Raw genomic sequence first — 20,568 nt, forward strand, 5'->3', positions numbered from 1 at the left:
CTGTCCAGGCACCGCTGCGATATGAGTTAATCTGAGAGACAGTGGAGCACAAAGGCTCCGGAGAAGAAGCCGAGTTAGTGACATCCAGAATGGCCGAGTTAGCAAGATGCAGTAATAGAATACGAGAGAGAGAGAGAGAGAGAAGGAGAGAAGAAGAGAAGGTGCCCGGTGTATTATATTCAGTTTTGACTAGTAAGATTCAAACTACTTTTGCCATTCATGTGTATGGGGTTTCTCATTATAGATATTTCCAATGTACTTGCGGATATCTGTGCTTCCCTCTGGTCATCCTGCGGCTAACGCTCCACTCTCCCAGCTAGCTCCGGTTTGTTATTCAGGTTAAAGTGGGAAAAAGCAGCGGGTCTGTCAGGCAGCTGAGTGAAGTGGAGCCTGAGGAGGAAGCACCTGTTAGCCCCGGTTTCACAGCAGGCAGATTCACTCGCTAGAGGGACGAGGAAATAAAACCTGAACAGCCAATCAGAGTGATCTCTCTCACCGACGAGCTCTGCCGCCGATTCAACATGTTCAATCAGCTTAAAAGCCGCCGACGCCAAAGTGCCGACGGTGCACACCGCAAAAACTAGGCCAACAGACGCTCACCGACAGCCCGACTTTGGTCGACGGCCGTCCGTCGGCTTGGTGTGTCAAGGCCTTTAAAGAACGCTTTCTTTCACTTACGCAGCTAAGCTAAAATCGGGTCTTTTTTATCCATGGCTAATGCAACACACACCGCCGCCATACGCCGCGCGTCAAAACGCCCGCCTCCATTATATTCTATGAACAAACCCACACCGGCGCCGGCCGACGTGCCTCGCCGCTCTGCTTCAGCCCGCTGCTCTATTTCCAGTGCGGCCGGCGCTGCGAGAAAAGCCTTTTATGTACGTCTCGGCCAACTTTAGTGTTGACGGTGCCGCTGTGCACCACTGCCAATGTGTGTTGGGGGGCGACACTTGACGGCCACAGTACCGCGCCGGCGGCAGTGTGTGTTGCACTTAATTCACACCTCTGTAACATCCAGACTGGATTACTGTAACATTTTGTCATCAGGCCTGCTATGTTGTAGGCTAGTACTAGAAGTCTTCGAGTGGTTCAGAACAATGAAGCTGAAATCCTAACGAAAACTAGAAAGTTCAACCATATTACACTGGTTTTATCACTGGACTCTCCATTCTCAGAATGCAGAATTGTCTTAATTTTCAATTCCTTTCTTGTTCTTTCATTATCTGACTGATGTGGGTGAGTCTCGGTCTCATCATTTAAGCCTGGTAGTTATAGTTCTGTTATTCCTGCCGCTAAAAGCTACTGCATATCAATAACCACTGTTTATTTTGTCCCACTGCTGTGATCTCTCTCCCTCTCTCTGAGTTTGTTTCATTGTCTTATCACTGTGAATCATCAGTTTTGCTTCTTGTGCATTTGTGTCTTCTTTCCAGGTTACATGGTGGAGATGAGGTCATTTGGCTTAGGCTATAGCTGTTTGGAGACACCTGAAAGCTGCTTGACATTGTTCCAGATCCATCTTTTTCATATATTATTTTATAAGGGCTCCCCCATCCCGGGGTTCGAACAAGCAGCCCTCTTGCTGTGAGGCAGCAATGCTAACCAGTGCACCTCTGTGCTGCCAATAATTTTATCATGTTGGTCTGTTTTATGTACACACATCTACTGCATGTCTGTCTGTCCCTCCTCAGTTACTCTTCCTGAAGTTTCCTCCATTTTTTTCTCTGTTAAAGTTTTTTTTTGAGGAGTCTTGTTTCATCTGAATCGAGGGCCTAAGGACAGAGGGTGTCCTATGCTGTACCCATTGTTAAGTTCATTAAGGCAAATTTTGACTGAAGAAAATCTGTGATATTTGCCCATATAAATAAATAAAACAGACTTGAAAAACTGACTTTACCTGTTCTCTTACCTTCCCTCTGTGTGTAATCCCATTGTGTACAAGCTCTCCTGAGACGACTGACTTCTCCTGACAGTCCACGCTGCGCTGAGAAGAAGCTGCCTGGTCATTCTGGTTCTCCCAGCGGGCAAAACCTTTATTTTTGGATGCTTTTCTGTGAGTCCTGTATTTCATTTTGGGGAAGGTGTGGGAGCCACCGTCTGTGGCCCCCCAGCTGTGTTCAGGCCACAGGGGGTCGGTCTGGGTGGCCTGGCTGGTGGTGGCCCTCTGCAGGCGCACAGAGATCCTCTGAGCTGAGCCAGTCATCAGTGTGATGGACTGAGTGTCCAGAGTTGGACCTGCTGATGTGACAGTCGGGAACTCAAACACCTCATCCTCATCTGAAGGAGAGAACCCAGAAAATTATGAACAATTAATGTCAAATAATAAAATAACTAAAAGAGCTCACAACTACAATTTGCTTTAGATGTATTAATCTATGATTCTATGCTGTTACTATACTATCACTTTGTTCAGTAAATGTCTCTAAGCTGAAAATGACCTTTACAGGCGGGCAGTGCTGGGCTGCTGGGCAGTGAGCTGTGGGTCAGTCTGGCTGGAGAAACACTGCCCAGAGAGCTGGAGCGGATCAGTTTCCTGCAGGCCAGAACAAGCAGCTCCCGGCATTGTTTATGACAGTTAACACCGCAGTCTGCAGAGGAAATATAGACACATCAGCTTATATTCAGGGCTATGTGTTCTAAGCTTCAAAACAGGCAGATAATATTGTTTTTTAGTTTAGATGTTCTTAGTTACGTATTTCTTAAAGGGTTAGGGGTCACCTAAAACCTGGGCAAATACATAGTGGCAGATGTTCCTACAGGGGATATAACATAACATAAGGGAGACAGTGGCGCAAAATGTATGTGGAGAGCATCAGGGGCTGTACACTTGCAGCATTTTTCAGCCCTCAAATTTATTGTTTTCAATGTACAGTAGACGTGCGGCAGGTGCGCTCAAACACAGTGCCATTGCAGCAGTTTCTTTAGCTCACTGGTCCAATGTTTATGCAGGCAGACCTGATCCATTACCTTCTCCCGTCCCCTTCAACGGCGGGTCTTGCCTAATGACACTATAGTATTCCTGTTGTCTTTATTACTATTACTTGTTACAGTTTCTATGCCTGGGCCAACTTCAAATGCAGCAGTATTTTGTCCTATGTCCTTTTACTTTATCTTTGCAGCAATCTGAGAGTGTGTACCTCTATTTAGCTGCAGTCTGTTGACGTAAATACACATTTGTGGAGTTAGGTCTTTGTTTTGATCAACTTACTATTAAACAGTATTCATATACATAACAAGATGAGCCTTATTTTACTTGTCTTTGGGGGTTGTTTCATGATTATATAATTCATGAAAGGATGCAGTGAAACAATACCTTTGCACTTGTAGCCCTGTTTGATGATTCCCCAGAGCTGCAGATCCAGAGGGAAGAGGGGAGGAGGGTACGGGAAATAGAAAAAAATGACATGAGAAAATAAAAGCATGGAGGCATGTTCAACCTTTACCATCACAAGAGTCATTTTTGGCCAAAAAACCCCCCAAAAAACTAAACTGTCTGGAGCTGCAAAACATATTTGAGCCTCATAATAAAGGTAACACAGCCTTTTAAGTTGAAGTTAGCCTCAAAATTACTAATAGATCTAAATGAGCATTCATTTATATGTTTTAGCATAAGGTGACAATTCTGCAGTGGGCTACTTTTAATTATTTGGTACTTAACCTTGTAGCGTTGCCGATGAAAGCAACCAAATTTGTCTATGCACTACTACATTCTCTATTTTACCTTGAGACTTTTCCCTTTTTAGATCTGGAATCTACAGCTAGCCTAGCAAGAAAGATTAAAGACTACAGTAGCCATCACTTGTGATGTTTTTAGAGGATAAGGCACCAAGCCAAGTTGACGAAATGTTAAAACTTTTTTTTAACCGATATATTGGCTATCCATTTTTACAGTTGAAGAATGTAAGTCACTTTAAGCCTACAATAAAAAAATGAAAATGTTAAAAAAAAAAAACCAGTTAATTATTTCCATATAATTTTGTGTCAAAGCCACAGGGAGCCACTGGAGAGGGGCTAAAGAGCCGCATGCAGCTCTAGAGCTGCAAGTTGCCTACCCCTGTCCTAAAGCCATAAACAAGTCATTACAACATTTCCTGTAACAGTGCGTGTGTGTGTGTGCGTGTGTGTGTGTGCGTGTGTGTGTGTGTGTGTGCGCTCAACAGGTGTTGGACAGTAAGTAATACCATCTAAACCCGACAGATGTGTCATGCCCAGCAGCAGTTTTGGAATCAGTCTGACTGGCTTAAAGCAGGCCGGGCAGTTAAACTGCACTGTTTGCAAATTTTCATTGCTTGGACGAAAAATAATGAACATGAAAAATGCAATGACAGAATCTTAGAGATACACACAAATCCAGCACAATGTTCACAGAAGGTGGGTTTCAGGTATGTCATCTCCTGGAAGTTGTGGATAAAACCTGGACCCATCTTGCACTGGAGGGATGGGTTAGCCCGCAGAAAATACGCTATCATCTCATCCTTACTGATCAATCCATCTCTGAAAGAGAGAGAAAGGGAGAAGAAAGAAAGGAGGATAAACATAGAGAAAAAAACATACTTTATCGGTATTTCAGTCCTACCAGATCAGACAAAATGTACCATATTATTCTACCCTAAGATTCAACTAAAATTACAGTATCATAGCTAAGGTTACAACAATATGAGTTTCATGGTATGAAAATCATCTCAATCATCTCAAAATCGCTGTATTACCAAATAGTAACAGGTGTATTTTTAATTCAACACGTTTTATTACTATAATTGAAACCCGAAACCATTTTTTAAATGGAAGTTTGTGTAAAAAGTCTCCCTTCTGAAAATAACTAAAACATGTGAGATTCTGCGCCCAGTTGCATTTTTCTTTTAATATCGTATATGAGCAAATGTTCATGGTATGATAATTGTCAACTTTAAATAAATAATGACACAGTTAGGTTCTGCCTCATCTGCCTCCAAAATGTGAAATCTTGAATGGCAAAAAACTGTCTCCAACTAAATGATAGTAAGACAGAGGTGGTATCATTTGGCCCCCTCAACTCCATCCAAACATACCACCTGGGGCCCTTGGCACCTAACCTTCATGCCCAGGCCAGAAATCCTGGTCTCCTCTTTGACTCAGCTTTAAAATTCGACAAACATATCAATTCTGTCATGAAAGGTTACTTCTTCCAACTCAGAAACATTGCCAAATTGAAACCAATCCTCTCATTTCATGACCTGAAGATAGTCATGAATGCCCTAATTTCCTCTTGTATGGATTACTGTAATGCTCTGTATGTGGGTATATGCCAGTCATCCTTATCTCGCCTGCAGTTGGTACAGAATGCTGCTGCTCTTACATGGCCTGGCACCCAAATACATCACTGAGTGCCTCTACCCCCTTTCCAATGCTAGAGCTCTCAGATCCTCATACCAGTTGCTCCTGGCAGTCCCGCGATCCAGACTAAGAGGGAAGGATGATCGTGTATTTGCAGTAGTCGCCCCAAAGCTTTGGAACAGTTTACTCTTTTAAGTTAAGTGCTTCCGCTCTGTAGACACGTTTAAATCTAGGCTGGAGACCCACATGTTTTCTAAGGCCTTTGTCCTTAAGATTTCTGTTTTTCCTTTCATTATTTCATTTTCAGATCTCAGATCTGTGCTTTTTTTCTCACTTACTTATGCATGTTTTTGGGTTTGTTATTTCTCTAACATTTTGCTGTTACCATGTAAGTTATTTTACTTATTTTATTTTACTGTACAGCACTTTGGTCAACTCTTTTTTTTTTTAGGATATTTTTGGGGGCTTTTTAGCCTTTAATGGACAGGACAGATAAGCATGAAAGTGGGAGAGAGAGGGGAGTGACATGCAGCAAAGGGCCACAGGCTGGAGTCGAACCCGGGCTGCTGCGGCAACAGCCTTGTACATGGGGCGCCTGCTCTGCCACTAAGCCACCAACGCCCCGAGCACTTTGGTCAACTCTGGTTGTTTTTAAACATGCTTTATAAATGTATTTGATTTGATTTGATTTGATTTGATTCGATTCATATCATGTTATACTGTTGCAACCCTAATTATAGCTAAATGTTTCCTCAAATTGCTTCTTTAGCACAGTTGTTCTCAAACTGTGGTCACACTTAAGTACCACCTGCATCTTACATTAGGCCCATAAACTCTAACCTTCAATACTGCCAAACAATAAATACACCATAACTGTATTTGGGGTAGCTTTGCTCTATTTGGAACCGGATCTTTACAGCCATGGTAGGTAGTTAGAGAATGTGCAGACTGCTGAAGTGCCCAGGGTGCAGGTGGTAATGTATTAGAAACAATATTTATTACAAAAAAATGTATAAGGTTTAAGAAATTACAGTTCCTTTCAATTGCAATTACTACTTTACAAATTGTATCATATTTGCTGTACCCAACTATACAGTCTAAACAGTAGTTCCTGATAAGTCCTTGGACCACCATGTCCATGCAACATAATTCAGATAGATGGGATGGGAATAATGGGATAAGGTGGACATGAAATACACAGTGAGAGATTTAGAGTTAGGCCTTGTTTGTAGGTTTGCCAGTATCAGTGATTATGTTATTATTTTGCACTCTACACAGTGTTGTCTAAAATATTACTTGTAGGCACATTCATAAGTTTAATTAGGTTTAGTCTAATTAATTATTTGGCCTAAGAATTAAGATAATTTTATTATCATTCTTTTAAATAAGTTTACATTAGAGACATTATTTGCTTGTTATTAATCGTTTGATTTTATCCTGAATTGTGCAGCAATTTGAAATTCTGTTTTAAAATGAGAGCTATAAGTTAATCATTAATAATCTTACCTTTTATAATGATGACTGAAATATCAATACTGAAATATCAATGTAATGAATTAGTGGTACAGCACTATTAGCTGTGCATAATGGTCGCCCGTAAAGACAGCTGTTCTGCTGGAGAACCACACAGGTGCGAGACAGTCTGTGAAATTGCACTCTTTCTCTGCCATATTTTTAATCGATAGGTCTAATGAGTGGTGGAGTGGGCACAAATATTGATATGCTAAGTGACTTATGGACGTTTCCACATCAATTTTTGTTGTACTGTGGGACTGAAAACAAAGCTTGTGCATGTGCGCCCACTTTCACAATGACTAAGATATGTAAAACAGAATCAAGCCCATGTGAGGCTTTCTAAATCCATAAACTCAGTAGTTTAACACCTGGGCGTTATGGGACATTCGCATAACTTGATCAAGCAGTCAGTCAGTGGGTCAGTGAGTGAGCTAACAATGGTCCTGAGCATAAGTGTCTTTGTAACCATGGCAACAATGACGCTGAGTGACAGACCTGTCATTCTGTGACATTCTCCGCTATGTCTCGTGAAACTCCTTTGGTTAATAATTTTCATGTCATTCCCAGCATGTGAAAACATAATTTATGCAGTTGAGTACAAATTGAGAACAAAATAAAGGACGAATTGCAACCCGTATTGAATCAGCAAGGGACAGTACTTTTATTTTTCAGTATGGGATGATCCCGTATTATACGGTCGGGTGGCAACCCTAGCCCTGGTTAACACAAACTGAAGAGACTTTCACATTTTGTACTACGGCATAAAATACATCAGTAAACACCCTGCTCTTAAATTTTGAAGCTTTTATGTGTCTTAAAAAAGGTGGTTACTAACAAGTGGCTAAATGAGATTACAGAAGTTCATGACGCCGAACAAGGCTTAACAGCTGTGCTGTGGTAGCGATCTTAAGTCATGCGAACTTGGTGTAGTTAGCTTATAGCCTAATATTAGCTTTTTACTTCTGGTAAATGCATTCGGGCTTTAAAGATAATAAAAATGTTTATATGTGAAAATTATCTTGCTGGGCAAACATTAAGTATGATAAACATTTGTTTGCTACAGAATTTTTTTCTGCAATAATCTAAAATCCAATGAAAAAATCCCAAACCCTTTTCTAAAGGGGTTCTCTGGGTTCTTTCTCTGTAATGCCACAAAATAAATAAATCTGGCTGATAGAGTGCATGATGCAGAAAAAAATATAGCTTTTGAGTTTTTTTTCCTTCAAGAGAAAAAATAGCTTGCAACTGAAATGTTATATGATATTGAAAGCAGCTAAGGTACCCAGAAACTACTAGTTTAACTACATAATCATGCTGTGATAAGTTTGGACTTAAAGAATAGAGTGACTGTCATTAAAGGTTCTGGTTGTATAATTTAGGGGAATCTATTGGCAAAAATGGAAAACAATATCCATAATTAAGTTTTCATTAGTGTATAATCACCTGAAACTAAGAATTGTTGTGTTTTGTTTAGAATGACCTGTTTATATCTACATAGGAAGCAGGTCTTCTTCCACAGAGCCCAAAATGTTTCTACAGAAGCCCAGAATGGACAAACCAAACAAAGCTCTAGAGGGGGCCCCTCACATTTTTATGTTGAAGGCCAGTGTAGGTTCAGGCTTGGACAGGTAGAGGTGAGGGGAGGGGTATTCAGTTGGTTGCAATCTGCAATCTCACCTCTGGATGCCACTAAATCCTTCACACTGCTCTTTCACTTATTCGAACATTTACACTCACTGGTCTTTGTCCAAAACGCAGAAGGAGTCCAGGAAGGGAAAATTGGCAGCGATGCTCTCAAAATCCTCTTGAGAAATATAGCCATCACGATCATGGTCATAATTCCTGAACACAGACTGCCCAATGACAAGAAACAAATTACACAAACACACCTCTACATCTGTCCAACCAGCAGCAGTTTCAGCATTCTAAATTTGAAAAGAGATGATGTCTACTCACATCCACCACCTTCCTGATGTGTTTATTGACCACAGAGGGGTCTGGTTTAGTGGTGACACCAGAAGCCCAGTCCAGTGGGGCCAGGGGCTTGTTGGGAGTCGTTGGAGAGGTAGGCTTTGAAGAAGGATACAGTCCAGGGACACAGGACTTAGTTCAGCAAATAATAATGTTATATCCTGGGTACAAATTTACAATTCTCCCAGTAGTTCCACAGGAGCAAAAAATGATAACAAAGTACAAACATTTGTGCAAATGCGTCTTTAACATTTCTGAAAAAGTATCAAGTTTTCAAGTTTTTCAAACTGTACACACTCAGCATGGACAAACCTGAACACAAAAGACAACCCATTTCAGCTGAGACTTACCAATGATTTGGGGTTACGTGGTTCCCTCAGCAGTGACAGCTCATAAATCTCATCTTCTGTGTAATACAGGTCTAAAGATAGCTGAAATTACAAAATGTTTTGGATGGAATTAGATTTAGATTATATTCAAAAATCAATTATTATATTGAGACCAACATAGCAAGCTTTCATTGGACCAAATATTTGTGATGAATCACACTCCACTCATCTCCATTAAGTCATCTCCCACTGAGCAGTTTCCAATCTGCTGTTTCTCCCCAATATTTTTGGAAGAAACAATGAGCGATGATAACTAGCCAACTGGCTAACCAACCGGACATCGTGTTGATGGAAAACAACAGAAGAAGGCACTGGTGATAGATGTAGCAATCCTGAGCAACAGCAACAAAGAGAAGAATAAACACGAGAAGCTTGAAAAATACCAAGGGCTGAAAGAGGAGCTAGAAAAGATGTGGGGAGTAAAAGTAACAGTGGTGCCAGTGGTAATCGGAGCACTGGGGGCTGTGACCCCCAGACTGGAAGAGTGGCTCCAGCAGATTCCAGTTACAGCATCTGAGGTCTCTGTCCAGAAAAGTGCAATTCTAGGGACAGCTAAGATACTGCACAGAACCCTCAAACTCCCAGGCCTCTGGTAGAGGACCCAAGCTTGAAGCTGCAGAGCATCCCAATGTCATACAATACAATACATATGTTGAGAGATGATGGGGCAACTGTTATGACTGGTCAAACGCTTCTTTTCTCTTCTACAAAAGCTTTGTGTTTATATCTGAGTCTTATGTTCATGCAATGAGAATTATGAAAGCTAAGTGATATGAGAGCCTGTTGACAAATAGCTTGTCGTACTATTCCAGATAGACTGTCTCCTTTTATCTGTGCCCTTGAAGAAATAGATGAAGAAAAGATAAGTGGTAGGTCAGTTAAATCACAAGGCCTGCTAGCTTAAATGGACCTGCAGCAAACAGGACTTTTGGTCACACTGACTGAGCTTTTTTATGAAACAAGGTGCCTCTCTGGACTGTTGTCCAGTCTTGAATCTCTTAGGCCCTAATCACACAGAAAATGTTTAAGCAGCTGGAGGTAGCTCTTTGTAATTATTTTTAGTGAAAATGAAGCTTTCTGCGTTTTGCATCGCTACAAGCCTAGTGTTTCTGTGCTCTAGGCACCTGGCGTTTTTGCTAAACTCCGAGATAAAAAAAACAAAAACTTCAACTCAGAGTTGGAAAGTGCCCCATGTAATTTCTGTGGTGGTCACAACAACACGTTTACAGTTGGTAAACAGTGGAGGAGAAACTGGTGGTAATGGTTGGTGGATACTCAGAGCTATACGACTTTACAAACCGCAGTTTCCACGATCTCAATATAAAAAAAGCAGACAAGAAGGTGAAGCTCCTGAGCCAACTGGTGGTACTCCCCTTAATCCACCCTCTTTTTTAAGTTCTCATGTACCCACACAGATCTTCGTTTCCCTGTGCGCAACAAACTATTTGCTGACAGCATCTCACCCTCAACCAGAGCTACCCTCTGCCTGTCCATTTTAGTAACTAACTACTAATTACTATATAAAAAAAAAACAACTTAATGGTTATCTGGCAAATTTTTTTACTAGTGGCATTCAATTTAAAAAAAAGACAGTGTTGTGAGCCTCCCTTTTGGCAACCTGCAAACACATTCTGTGTGATCAGGGCCTTAAGCAGACTTCTTCAAGATTGCAGGGATAGAGCCTACTTTGTAGAGCTCTGGAAGGTAATACATACCATCTAAGCAATACAATACTATCGCAGAACTTGTGTCCAAAGGACAGAAAACCTGGTCGGAAACATTGAAATAGTGTGATGTCTCAACTAGGTGAGTGTTCTCAGCTGAACAAGGATAACTTTTTTATATATATATTTTACCTGGTCTTTGATAATCTGGTCCGTAAAATCAGAGTGCTCCCTAAACCAAACAGTTAATAAATGAAGGGTATCCAAGTCTTGCTGCTGCCGTGCCGCTGTTAATCAGACCACACCCACACAGTCCTACTGAAGCAGATTAGCTGAGTTTTGGGATGTATAAAGTAAAAACGAAGAATGTTTTTTTTCTCAATATTTTAAGTTTGACTATTGCTATTGCTAAATCCACTACAATACATATTCCTACCAACTTCTTTTCCCACGTCCTTGCACATACTTAGACTCAAAGACATAATTGTGCTGAATTCATTGATAATGATTGAAACAGAAACAAAATAATCTGAAAAAGAAAAAGATGCCAAGTTGTGTGGTAAAGTGCTATCCTTTTATCTGGTTTGTACACTTTGGTTAATTCCTTGTATGTGAACACTTACTTGGCCAGTGACACTTCTTAGTTTTAGAACAATCTGTCCCTTAAATCTTTTGGCTTTAAGCTACTATATGTGGAGTGATAATCGCTCACCGTTAACAGGTAGATGAGGTCCATGTTGGGCTCCACTTGGGCCACTGCACTCTGCAATGACACCAACTCGTTGAAGGTCAGGTAGAGCTGATGCATCTTCACCAGGTTCACCTTATTACTGTCATGAACCCAGTCAGGAAAGACTACATGCACTGCGATCAGGTCCTTAAGGTGCACGCCGAGGATGGGGATTTTAAAGCCCTGGCATTCATTGAAGGCCTTTCGGTAGCAGGAATAGTTGTTGTTGGAAGAGACCAGCTCTGTCATCTCACTCCAGATCTGTGGCGGGGAGTGGGGAATGTCTGGGTTAGTTACATGATCAAATGATCAACACAAAGTTAGTTGTGAGGCAAATGTTACATGCCTTGATGGTTTTACTATGGATGCAGGTGTGCAGTTGTGTTCCCTATAAGTCAGAAGTGGTTTGATAGTTTTCTTAAACCACAGCCTCTTGGAATACTCAGGTAAATCAACAACAGCTGCCTTCTCTGTGGAGGTAGTGAGGTAAAGAGTTAGGGCTGGGACACATGTCACATCTTTTATCACCTGGAAAATGTGAGGTAAGGTGCTGGATGCTAATCTTGTGCCTTCTTTGTGCCAACTTTCACAACATGTTCTCACTCTGACACCGTGATATTAACGTTTGGTCGTGGACTTTCCACATTGAGAAATGACATGCGAGGTACCCTGGGTGTGTTGGTTGTTGACATTCTGAAACACTGTGTCTTCTGCCTGTCACATGCATTGTCTGATTTCAAAACACATTTCCGTTTGCGTATGGTCTCTTATGTTGGTACAACACTGCAAATTGATGTTTTTTTCTTTCAACAACAAATGGTTACATGCATATGGTTACATTCTGCCAACACACACATGTGGTTGGGTTTAGGCAACAAAAGTCGCGATTGGGTTTAGAAAAATGAACAGGGTTTGGCTCTACAATCTGACAGGAAGCAACCAGCCTCCTGGGTGAAAGTGAGTGGTTGTTGGACCCATCCACCACTCCTTTCACCCATCCTACTCTGACTTCCGCTGCCTTAACTTTCCTTGTTGTCCCGCCACGTTTCCTCAATGCTGCCAGGCGCTGTTTCACAATAACAGCAACTGGCCATGTATGATGCCAATGTAACAGGCTTTTTCTTCAGTGTCTGCCACCAGAAGTCACTGCCCATGTATCAAAATATTGTCTGTGCGATAGATGTAAAGCTCTGGGTAGCAATGCACGTAAACAATCAACTTCTCCTCTGTATTTACGATTGACTGATATTTACAGAAGAAAGGAAAGGTATCTGCCAACTGTGACTGGTTGTTCCTCATCACATGACATGCGGTGTGTGCCTTGCTGTGTTCCAAAAGCTGAACTTTGTTTATCTCTGGCCACAGCGCTTGGAAATGCTTGCATACTGCAACAGCATCACTCTCAGTTTTGTGCGCACCCGACGCCTGTCTACATTGTGTACGTTTACATGCACGTCAAAATTGCACTATCATTCCGAATATGACAATATTCTGAATTTGATGTGGGTTATGTAAACAACTTATTTCATTTAGATTTGCAGAATTAGACATTTTCCCGAATGTAGCATTTTCCGGTTAAAACGTGGGATATGCCAGTACTATTAGGGTTTTAGTAGCTTTATTTGTACATGTCTACAGCACATTCAGACTATTAGTCTCAATTGTGGTTTTAACCACAGTTTGCAAAACACAGCCTATTTACATTTTTACAGTCGGCTCTGTGTGTTGTCATGGAGACGCTGTACACAAACCAACTCACCAACAGTTTGCGAGGCTAAGTAGGGATGCATGTTCCAAAGAAAAGCCCACATTTCTGGTTAGAAGGAGAAACGCACCTACTTTAAAACATTATGAAAGACTTGGATATCAGGAGGTTTTTTGGATATGCACAAATATCACAAAACTAACCTTTTCAAGAAGGTGGTTGAAAAAATGAAAGAGGGAGGCTGTGCCTACACTGTCTAACAAGTCCGTTACCTGTAGGAAACTGATGAAGTAGACTGACAAATGGCTCCAGCAGTTCCACTTTTCCATATCTTGACATGATAAATGACATGTCAGAGCATGTTAATCGGAGTGTGCCGGGCTATATATAAACAGGAAATATTCATTTCCATTACACATGTTAACAGCTTAGTCGGAATTTTGTCTTTTTCAGAATAAGGGCAAAAAAACAGCAATATTTTCTGCATGTAAATGTAGTCAATGACAACACTGAATTTGAGGGTGCAATAAACACAGCATGCATTCAGGCCCTTAGGCCACTTATCGCATTTATAGATACATGAGTGTCAAAATTGACACCAGGATACATCAAGACTTGGAATTAGCCATGGAAACCCTTGACCCCTCCTCAGTTGCTCTTCCTGAGGTTTCTACCGTTTTTTTTCCCCGTTAAAGGGTTTTTTTTGGGGAGTTTTTCCTTATCCACTGCGAGGGTCATAAGGACAGAGGGATGTCGTATGCTGTAAAGTCCTGTGAGGCAAATTGTGATTTGTGATATTGGGCTTTATAAATAAAATTGATTGATTGATTGACCATTATGTCAACTTCTAATATAAAAATTGTATTAATTATAATTTTAGAAAAGTCTGAGGATTTTTTCAATCACTTCATTAATGACTTTGGCCAGGAGCCAGCCTCTAGTGGCCATTTAAAGAACTGCAACTACAGACATTTTGACTTTTTGTGTTACAATCTATATCTAGAATCTGACCATCTAAACCATTCAGCTGTGACATTTGTTGCTTTGTTGAGCCTTTTTACCCCTCTCATCCAGTTTTGTGATTTAAGCTATCAAATTAATAAACCAATTACAAAAACAAAGAAAACGCTGTCTGCATGTAAGGAAAATTTTAAAACAAAACGTCTAACACTATAGTAACAGCAAGCGAGCACCCAGCCAAGGGCTCAGTTATGCTCAAATGTTAGATATGGACATGGACGGAGCCTTCTGTCCATACTCTGCATTTATTTCATGCATATTTGTGCATGTTTTCTGTAAGCTTATAGACATGGACAAAAGGGAGCAGAGCCACTGGAGATCGTGGAAGCAGTGTAGCGTAGTTCAAATGAGATAAGCCATAGGAGACAACAAATTCTCGAATTCTCTGTCCATATGTCGCAATGTATTTAATGGCCTCACAGACCACCGCTGCCTACAACACTGCCTGTGTTAAAAAGTACATTATTACAACCTCCTTGATCATCGCCTCGTATGTTGTCTGACACTTTTGACTCCTCCTTCTAGAGCCATCTATTGGCTGTGTCAATGCTATCATGAAGGTCGCATGAAAGTATGAGGGCAGTGATGTTTACAATATTTGAAATGGACATAGCTACTGTATTTCCATACCTACAGGCAGTATAAATGAGCCATATAGCATGCATTGCAACATTGCGTTGCATCATGTAACACTGGACGCTATCTGTCACATCAAGTAAACAAACTATGAACCTGAATCAGCTGTGCGCACAAGATCAGACTAGAGACGAAACGAAAGTACGAAACGAGTACTTTCTATCTTTCTACTTTTGAAAGAGAAGATGCACGCTTTATATTTTGAGTATAGCCAACAGCAAGTTGTATGTTATTACTGATGGTCATTCACCATACATTTTTAGATCCTTGGTGATCTCACTCCAGCCAACTGCCACCTTATTTAGGTTTTTGTACTGAAACAAAGAGCTATAATATAGATAACTCCTCATTTCAACTTAATAAATCAATCCTTCCTTTACTGCACTTTAAAAGGGAGCAACAGCCAGGAATAAATAGATACAGGGAGTCTGGCAAAAGTTCTGCTCAAAATGGCGTGCCGCATTGTACTGCACAGCGCTGTGCTGCCTACAGCCAGTTAGGACATTCCAATAAAAAACAATTATATCGTTGCTGACGCTCATTCTCATCACATTCAGTTGGGACACAGTGTAAGCCTGGTTGCCCTGCAAACAAATTACCACTGGATCTCCTCATATCATGTATAACCAAGCCTTGTATACAGTGGTGTGCTTATTGTAAGTTCATATGCTAGTGGAGTATATATGTACTGAATGTGTGTGTGGATAGGCCTTTGGCTGGTATTGACTTACCTTCACAACCTCTGGAGTGAGATAAGAGTGAGTCTCCTTTAGTCGAGAAATGGAGCTGTGGCTCAGGCCCCCCACCACCGCCATCAGAGTATTGAAGTTCTGCAGCTGCAGAAGTTTCTGATGACAAAGGGTGACACATTATAATTGTAACTTTTGCTTCTCCACTTTTAACCAAATCAAACACTTTCTGTATATGTTTTGTTCTATTACAAAAGGTCCCAGGTTGGTGATGAGTGCAACAAACTCCTGTAGCTGATGGCCGTGTGTTAAATGATTTCATCCTTGAACCTGTATGCAGACAGTCTCTACTATAATAGGAGACATGATCACTGAGTGTGTGTCATTAGGATACCAATCCATTTCTTTCAATAATGGATTAGTGGAGTAATGGAGACACTCTTTGGCTCTCTCATAAGATGAATATGACATGCATACAATATCTCAAAACCCACCATGAATATTAATGAGAGCTTTTCTGATAGAAGGATAATCAAATAAATAAAAAAAATAAGTTCACTTGTTATAAATGGACATTAAATCAACGATGCTTACTTCATTTCAGGACTATGTTTTTATTTTTTGTTTTTGTTTTTTTAAAAGGAAAAGGCTGTTACTGATTTATCATCAAGATGGAATCAGTAAGTTGAGACAAGTTACCTCAGATAAATTATCTATATCATAAAAAAGATGTGAGATGCTCCTCATTAAACCAGATAAGACGCCAATTACGTGATGATAAAAGGATGTGTTATTGATTGTATTTATCACTATAAATTCATGAGTCACCTTTGATGATATGCTGCATTCAGGACTACAGTGCTCCCTCCCTTCTGTCTTACCTGAGCCACATGGATGTATTTGCTAATAACCTCTGCACGGGTCTGAGGTGTTAGTTTGCTGAGCACCATGAGCTGGACCCACTGCGAGATTCCGTTGAACAGAGCAATGGAGCGCTCCAGGGTTGGGTTGTCCACCAAGCAGCCATGGATCACATAGCTCTGGTAATCAGTGAACTGGAGACAAAAGGGTATTACAGATCAGATATCCAGCTGTCAATTCTTCAGGGGCCTATAGGGTCCTTGGGTCATTGCAGCAAACAATGAAAAGAGCAAACTTCATACTGACAATTTTGCTTTTCTTGGTGGCTTAAAACCTTAATGTGTCTGAGGATGATGGCATCTTAAAAGCCATGTTATGGTCAAAATTTAAAGGCATAGCTGTACCAGATCCCTTTACCCTGAAAATAATGTTAAGAGATCCCCAAATTGTTCCTGTCTACCTCATTGTTTAAATTGAGGTCATTTCCCTTGTTGCCACAACCTCACCCACTAGAACAATCTGGCTTAAAAAGCATCCAACAGATCTGTCATTTTTTGTGGACAGACTAAATGGGGTGATCTATGCAGTTTGATGCTTTCAAGTATAGTGCCAAAGAACCTCCAGTGAGGAGCAGAAGGATGCGGCTCAGTTACTGGCCCCCAGCTAGTTTTTTCCAAGCCTTTATTGGTGAAGTTGTTATGTGTTATGTCTCCAGCCTCCCAGTCTGCTTGCATTAGGTCTACTAGCCCCCAGCCTGCACTCCAGCTTACTCGCCACCAGCCTGCCTGCCTCCAGCTTGCATCCCAGTTAACCTTGGGATCTTTGGCCTGCCTACCCCTGAGCTGGCTGGCCCACTGCTTACCTATCCTGGATCCCCTTTAATGAGCCTTCAGTGAACCAGTGGAGGAGTCATTTGGACTTGCCCTGCCATTCTCCTCTCCCCTGTTGAAATCCACAGAAGTAGGCATGGTCACCATGGCACCAGATGCCATCAACCTTCTTTGGTCTTTCACCTGCTCAGTGCCACAGACCCTCTGCTGGCCAGCACCACAGTCTTAGCTGCTTAGTACCACACAGCCTCTCCTGCCCATTGCTGTGACTGACAACCAGCCAGGTATTTGGTCATAAACCAGAGTACTAGACAGATTGAAATCTTGACCTCAATGATTGAGCTAGATGATAATTTAAGGGATGGAGAAAAAATTATTACAGATCCGTGGTGAATACAAATTTCTGTACCAGCTTTCAAGGCATTTCATTGAATAGTTGTGATAATATTTTACTAACAAAAAAGTTAACCTGCTGTTGACATTAGAAGAAAAGAGTTGGAGGATGACCAAAGTCAGAAGAATTCATCCTCTGGTACCCCTGAATTTCTACAAAATGAAATGGCAATTAAGTTATAATTCAGTCTGGACCAAAGTGTATGATGGACCGAGCAAAGGACTGACTGACTGACTGACCTTTTAGCAGCAGTGCTAGCATGGCAACCAAACAAATTTTTCGACAGAAACAGAGCTGTTTGTAGACATACCGAAATCCTCCGTATGGACTTGAACTCTAGGAAGGTGAGATGCTCAGCCAGCTCCATAGGCTCCAGGTGGTCAAATAGCAGTGAGGCCTTGCCTTTCTTAGCCTGTTTCTTGCGCTGGGTCAACTTACGCATCCAGTCATATGATGGACTACAAGGAGATCAATTCATAAACAATAAGTACAATCAAATTTGGAAAAAGACGCAGCAATATGAATTATAAAGAACTTGTAGCTAAGAGACTAAAATCTGCAAAATCATCACTATGGTCTTTTACTATCCTAAGTAGTTTCAGCTTTGTCTATGTAGGTTTTCAGTCCTGTTAGTTATGTGTTATGTAGCAACTGCAAAACAAGTGAGCTTATGTATCCTTAGAGATGTTTTACCACTCATTCCTGAGGAGTTGTCATTTAGATCTTTTAGGATCAGGACCTGGATTAAGGGTCAAGAGTGGAATTAGGGTTAGTTTTACTTTAGGGTGATAACCAGGGGTGAAAGTAGTTTTAAATTCTTGCCAGTACTATTACCAAAACATTCATTGCTTCATATTGTTCACCTCTCCTCGCTTCATGCATTTTCAAAAAGCAAAGTCAAAAACCAAACAAACAAATAAAAACATTTCAATGTTGGAGTATGGAGTAGAAAGTAGAAAGAAGTTAGAAACACTTCACAACGTGTATAGTAAAATATTTGTTTTAATGTTTAGGGTGCTGGCATGTATGGAACCTTAATGAATACTTAAAACCATGCATGTCATATTTTTTCTTTTTCTCTTTTCCTCTTTACCTATTTTTCATTGTAAAAAACATTGATCAACATCCGCAATAAACTCAATAAACTATTTAAATATTTCCAATCTAAATCATGCTGACAGCGTTTGAGCCCACCACAAGAATGTGTGGAATTTCGTTGGTTTCATTTATTGTTTGTCTTGTCCCGGTGCAAATGGCGTTTTTTGACGTCCGTGGTCCAGTTATGGAAAAGTCAAATGTCCCAGTACAATAAATCAAACGCACCCCAACCACTGTGTTTCGGAAGTAGACGCGCATGCGCAGTCACGTACTGCTGAGAGTGAAATCCCTGATCGTTAGCTCACACGCAGCTTGTTCAAGCTGTTCTCTGTGTTGTTAAAATTAAACAAAATAACATGGAACATATCTGCTTATTATGCAACTGATTTTAATTGGGATATTTTTTGATGAACTGAATGACATTTAACTGAGGGTTGCACGTATCGAAGGCTGGGCTCATAGGAGACCACTGGACTCCCTCCCAGGGGAGGGGCTGGGGGAGAGAGGGAGATGTCCGCAAGGCTCCGTCCAGCATGGACCAAAACACAGCACGGACGGTTCAGAAGCAATTCGGAACGAGTTAAAAGCAATTAATAAACAGACAAAGTGGTGTTTCAAACTGCATATTGCTAGCAGATCTATTTTCTGGCCTAAAGTGCGGTCGTGACTGGTTCTGAATGTGGGCTTTAGCAGGCAGCCGCTCTCTCCTCTTCCTGGTACTGCGTACCGCCACTGAATCTTTAAGTGGAACGCAGTACCAGACTGTACCGGCTTACTTTAACCCCTGGTGATAACTAAACTGTTGGCACAACTGATATTTCATCAATATAGTTGCTTACACTGATCAGGTCAGTAGTCAGTAGTCAGTAGTTTCTAAATTCTGTTTGCTTTTGGTGTCTTACATGGTAGAGATGTCGAGGAGCTTGAAATGCTCCTCACAGCCAAGCTGTGAAGTTACATCTCTGAACTCCTCTGTTATCCGGATCAGACCCAAGTCCAGGTTGAACTCTGCTGGGAATGTCACAATCCAGTACCTGAACACACACACACACACACACACACACACACACACACACACATGGATTTCAGCAGCAAATACTTTGATAGTAAAAAGATGGTGACATCGTGAACTTGTGCCATAATGGAAAACGTCTAATTTTAGCTCTAAAGAACTTTCCACTGAACCAATCATTAACCCTTGTGATCTCGTCACTTGTGACCCACATTTGATGTCCTTGTATTGTGGTGGCATGGGGCAGGAACTCCCCTTGAGTTTATGTCATATTTACAACTTGGGCTTGTGGGATGTTCCCACCCTTTGCGACCTGGCTCCAGAGCAGTGTTGTCCTCAATGCACAGGGTTTGAATTTAAAACTTTTTAAAAAATTTAAAACAAAAGCTAAATGTTGTGAAATTTAACAATTACAGACATCTAGCAGGGTTTGTGGGGCAGGACCACAAGTCAACCTCACAACTTCTGGTATGCCATGAATACACACCTAACCCTCTCCTTGTTGGCTTCTTCTTAGCACAAACATACTGTTAATCAGCATTCACACCATCTGCACCATATATAGTACTGAAGTTGAGGCATCATGTTGCCCCAACTTCAGAGGCCATGTTCTTACTTGAGTTCTCAAACGCTCCGAATTCACGACCTCAACCTTTTATTGTGACCCACGGCATAATGCCTGCATCTCAGACTTGTCTTATTTCTCAGATGACACTATTATATTTAATTTAGAGCAAACTA

General features: G+C 41.1%; 1 protein-coding gene across 4 annotated transcripts in view; it reads right to left on the reverse strand.

The window, feature by feature from the left end:
* rasgrp3 (RAS guanyl releasing protein 3 (calcium and DAG-regulated)) overlaps window positions 1-20,568 on the reverse strand; it is an 86,480-nt gene that overhangs the window by 5,749 nt on the left and 60,163 nt on the right. For 2 of the 4 annotated variants that reach the window (XM_050070688.1, XM_050070687.1), the window contains exons 5-17: window positions 19,718-19,849; window positions 18,028-18,175; window positions 16,514-16,687; window positions 15,675-15,791; window positions 11,565-11,843; window positions 9,150-9,230; window positions 8,785-8,898; window positions 8,566-8,681; window positions 4,347-4,494; window positions 3,314-3,350; window positions 2,439-2,588; window positions 1,910-2,277; window positions 7-390 (exon numbers count right to left, since the gene is read on the reverse strand). In XM_050070688.1, the coding sequence (XP_049926645.1) occupies window positions 367-390; window positions 1,910-2,277; window positions 2,439-2,588; window positions 3,314-3,350; window positions 4,347-4,494; window positions 8,566-8,681; window positions 8,785-8,898; window positions 9,150-9,230; window positions 11,565-11,843; window positions 15,675-15,791; window positions 16,514-16,687; window positions 18,028-18,175; window positions 19,718-19,849 (1,888 nt within the window). In that variant the 3' untranslated portion in view covers window positions 7-366. Of the gene's footprint in view, window positions 1-6; window positions 391-1,897; window positions 2,278-2,438; window positions 2,589-3,313; window positions 3,351-4,346; window positions 4,495-8,565; window positions 8,682-8,784; window positions 8,899-9,149; window positions 9,231-11,564; window positions 11,844-15,674; window positions 15,792-16,513; window positions 16,688-18,027; window positions 18,176-19,717; window positions 19,850-20,568 lie in introns of those variants that run through there. The other 2 variants (XM_050070689.1, XM_050070690.1) reach the window with 2 other exon arrangements.

The sequence above is a fragment of the Epinephelus moara genome, chromosome 19, assembly GCF_006386435.1.
Source record: "Epinephelus moara isolate mb chromosome 19, YSFRI_EMoa_1.0, whole genome shotgun sequence".
Classification (NCBI taxonomy): Eukaryota; Metazoa; Chordata; class Actinopteri; order Perciformes; family Serranidae; genus Epinephelus; species Epinephelus moara.